Source organism: Rhea americana, unplaced genomic scaffold (assembly GCF_003343005.1).
Source record: "Rhea americana isolate MKP2758 unplaced genomic scaffold, rheAme1 scaffold_25, whole genome shotgun sequence".
Lineage (NCBI taxonomy): Eukaryota > Metazoa > Chordata > Aves > Rheiformes > Rheidae > Rhea > Rhea americana.
The window spans coordinates 397,445-401,524 of NW_028186368.1; the positions used below are offsets into that span (position 1 = coordinate 397,445).

A 4,080-nucleotide genomic window follows, 5' to 3' on the forward strand; every position below is an offset into this window, starting at 1 on the left:
TTGCAATTTTAAACAAAAGAGATTCATTTCAATTTTGTAGATATAGTAAATTCCTGGGAGAAGTGTTAAAATAAAAATGTGTTCATATGGTGAGAAAAGCAAAAAAATGTGTTGGACTAAAAATGTAAACATCATACATTTTATATGGCAAGTGAGGATTTAAATAACTGTGAGTCCTTTCCACTCTTGTATTAAGTGTTTTTTTACTGAAGCAGGATTCTATCCATCTAAGTTTTCCGCACCTGATTTTTACACAGATTGTAGCTGCTCAAAGAATTCATGGTGAAGTAAGTTCCTAAAAGTGGTGGTTTCTAGCAGATTCTGTCTACTTTTCTATGGTGTCTAAATATTGGCAGAATAAGTCTCCCCTACAGGGTTTTAGAGGAAATACCGGTCTTAGGAGGCTGTACAGGAACTCTAGGAGCTTCGATCATACTTAACAGATAAAACTTAGGTGCAAATTCAGTGCTCAGGTCAGAAGACCTGAATCCTGCCTCTGAGTACTGCTTCCAGAAATACCCAATAGTAAAACCTATTGTAATCCTGTTCTGTGGATTTACTGAAGTTCAAGTAGGAATAACAAAAAATTATGAAACCAGAGCCTAGAAGATTCCAGAGTTGCCAGAAATTTTTACCAAAAGTCACTGCTCTGAGGCACTTGCTGGTCGTCTCTCTCAGCGACTGACGTTGGTGACAAGGCACCTTTGGCCGAACCAGGGCCGGGATGCCGACTCAGGCCCTTGCCCACGACCACGCGCTCTCTTGAGCTGCTTGCGTGCTCCCTGGCACGTTTTTAGCTCGTGCCTCTCCTCTCGGAGAGCATCTGGGCCCTGCTGGGAGCATGGCACACGCAAGCGCCTTTTTCCAGTTTCCTTGTTTTGGAGGTGCAAAGAGCTCAGGTATGTGGCTGGATGCCATTCCGTGCCATTTGAGTGCAGGGCTAAAGAGTAGTCTGTGCCCTGTTTTATTTAGCAGTTTAGACGCAGTTTATGAGATTAAAAATTCTGGACGYGTACTGTTTCAGAGGCCTTACAAGAGGGGGGAAAATCATCTTTTTTACTAGCAGCTATATACTTGATCTGATAAGCATTTTGGCCTGCCATAAGATCTGTTTTATATCATATTTATAACATCACTGCAACAACAGTCTAGTGAACCAAGTACCTGAATCTATTAATCAATTATAATGTCACATCTGTGATTATTATAGTTTCTTTGCTGGACTTCCAGCCCTTTTRTTGAAAGACAGCAACTGATACACAACATGTAATGATAAAAATAATGAGTCTGGAATATAGCTGTATRGATTAGATTGCACTTAAAATGAAATATTTTCATATTAACAGTGAACTTAGTAGAGAGCTTTTCATAAACATGCTCTCACATAAATGCAATATTACTGATTCTCAGCCTCCTTGTGGTTTGTTTGATCCTTGCGGCCCTAGCTGCCAGGAGGCAAATGCTGGAGGGAAATTGCCCAGTCATAAGTTTGGAGACATGTTATTCCAMACTCTTTATGTGGCACTATGCACACAGCCCTTCAATACAAACTGAAATGAAAATCACGAACTATGATACAATCAAAATGTAAATGTAATGTAACTATATATAGAAAAGCACTAACACTGTTTTTGAAGCCTACTACATATATGTTATTGTTCTAAATAAATCAGTTGCCTGTGAAATTGAATCTGAGTAGACAATTGTTTCCAAACTTGAGCAACATTGAYCTCTGATAGGCTCTTTGAAGTCACTAAGCCATGGGATTACCAGAAAACTGCATGCTGCTCTAAGACAGGGAGACAGCAAAGACATACCTAAATGATTTTTCTATAGAATATGGTCCATTAACACAGAGGGGAAACAACTCATGTTACCCTTGGAACCGTGGATAATAAGGAAAGACAGTCTATTGTAGCCTTTCACAAGCTTTTAGGAAAGAACATTGTGTCTTCTTTTCTTATTTTCTTTTTCCCTCCTCCTATATTAGACTAAAAGAGGAAAAAAGAGAGCTTGGCACCTGTTTTTTTTTTCTCCTAGTTTAGTAATCTTTTAATGTGACATTATCATGAAAGAGTAACTTATAACTTAAAGATGAAAGTTGCTGAAAAGCAGGAGGATTATTAGCAGCCTATTTGACTGGGGTTTTTGTTTCTTTGTTTGCTGGTCAATAAATACTCCAGAGTAAAGAAGAGAACAAACAAACAAACAAGGCAACCCTTTCTTGATGTAATATTTCCTCTCCAGAGTAAATGATCTCTTTAGGTTGAATCATCTGTTAAGTTTTCAAAAGTAAATAAAAGGACTTTACTTACCTGGAAAATTTTCAAGCTCTCATATGCCTAAAATCATTTAAACACACAAAATTATATTACATCTTAAATATTTTTATTTGTGTACAAAATGTTATAATTTATCAATATTGTGCAGCAAACTACAGTTACACACATACGTACATACATACACGCCCTCACCCCTCCACACACACAAATACAAATACAACTTTCTTTCTCTCTGCCCTTCAAAATGGCAACACTGTTTTGGCAGATCAGCAGCTAGAAATAAGGTGCTATAATTAAGCAGTATTGGAATGTCTTCACTTTACAAATGTGATGTGCAAATTTATATACAACCACATTTTTTTTCACAGAACTGAGAACTCCCTACCCTGAACACTCTCAAAGACACAAACATGTATAAAGTGCTAACATTTAAGCATGTTTTCAATGACTTCACATCATAGGTTGAAGTTTATACAGGCACTGTAATATTTCACTAAGTCGATTGTCACTTTGTGCAGTACTACAAGAGAAAAGTCACTTAGACATCGCTAGGGGACCGTGAACGAAAGGACACTTTAGACTGAAAGCAGCCACAAAAGAGAACCCACATGGACCTCTGAATTTCTTGATTTCTGTAGGCATAAATGATAGGATTGATCATGGAGTTGTAAGTAGCAGGTAGAAGCGTGGCATAAGTGTAAACAGAAGGGTAGTCAGGATCTCCAACTACACAATAGATCGCAAAAGGTAGCCAGCTTGCTCCGAAAGTCCCAAGGATTACAGCAAGAGTAGACACTCCTTTTTTGGTAGCAACATAGTGTGATGCAGTCAGAAAATGCTGCTGTAGAGCTATCTGATGGGCATGTCTGCAAACTATTTTACAGATTTCAATGTAGAGATGGAGCATGATGATAAAAATCAGAAAGAAAGAGGCAGACAGCAAAGTCACATTGCTTTTGGTCAAGGGTCTGACAATGCTGCAAGTGGCGTAGTCRTGGAGGCAGTTCCAGCCCAGGACTGGCAGCAGTCCCAGGCACAGGGAGACCCCCCAGGTGCCCACCAGCATGGTGTGAATGCACAGCACAGTCCTCTCTGAGTAGTAGGTGAGGGCATTGTAGAGGGAAAGGTAGCGATCAACCGTGATGGCCAGCAAGCTACTCACGGACGCTGTGAATGAGGCAACGAGGAACCCCACAGTGATGAGGCTGACCGTCTCGGACCGGATCACGTACTGGAAAACAAAGTTGAGGATGAGGCCGAGCCCCGCCAGCAGGTCCGCTGTGGCCAGGCTCCCGATGAGCACGAACATGGGGGTCCGCAGGCCGGGCGAGTAGCAGATGATGGCCACCACGATGGCGTTCTCGCAGGCGATGGCGGTGCCGGAGACGCACAGCATCACGTCCCAGGGGTTGATGGTGGGGGCCGCGGGGGGCCGCGAGGAGAGCTCCAGCGACGCGTTGCCCCCGCGGCCCGGGAGCCAGGGAGCCGCCGCCGCGCTCTCGTTCAGGGCCGCCGCTCGCTCCATCTCTGCCGGGGCCGGCTGCGCCGCCTGTGCGGAGGCAGAAGAAGTGAGAGGGGACGCCCGGCGGCCGCGGCGGCGGCAGCGGGGAGGGCGCGCTCATGCCGCGGCCGCCCTGTCTATGGTGCTGAACCGCCCGGAGTYTCCCGCCGTCCCAACCGCCGCCCGCCTGCCCGCCCCGCCGGCCCCCGGCCAGCCGCCGCCGCGCCCGCCGCCCTACCCGTGCGGCTCCCCGCTCGCTGCCTCGGGCGGGCAGGCGCTGCTCATGGGGCGGCGGTG

General features: G+C 44.7%; 1 protein-coding gene across 1 annotated transcript; it reads right to left on the reverse strand.

Moving 5' to 3' along the window:
* Positions 1 to 2,820: 2,820 nt before the first annotated feature.
* GPR6 (G protein-coupled receptor 6) lies at positions 2,821 to 3,807 on the reverse strand. The gene has a single exon (XM_085306973.1). It carries the CDS (start codon positions 3,805 to 3,807, stop codon positions 2,821 to 2,823), a length of 987 nt encoding a protein of 328 aa, XP_085163099.1.
* Between the last annotated feature and the right edge of the window lie 273 nt (positions 3,808 to 4,080).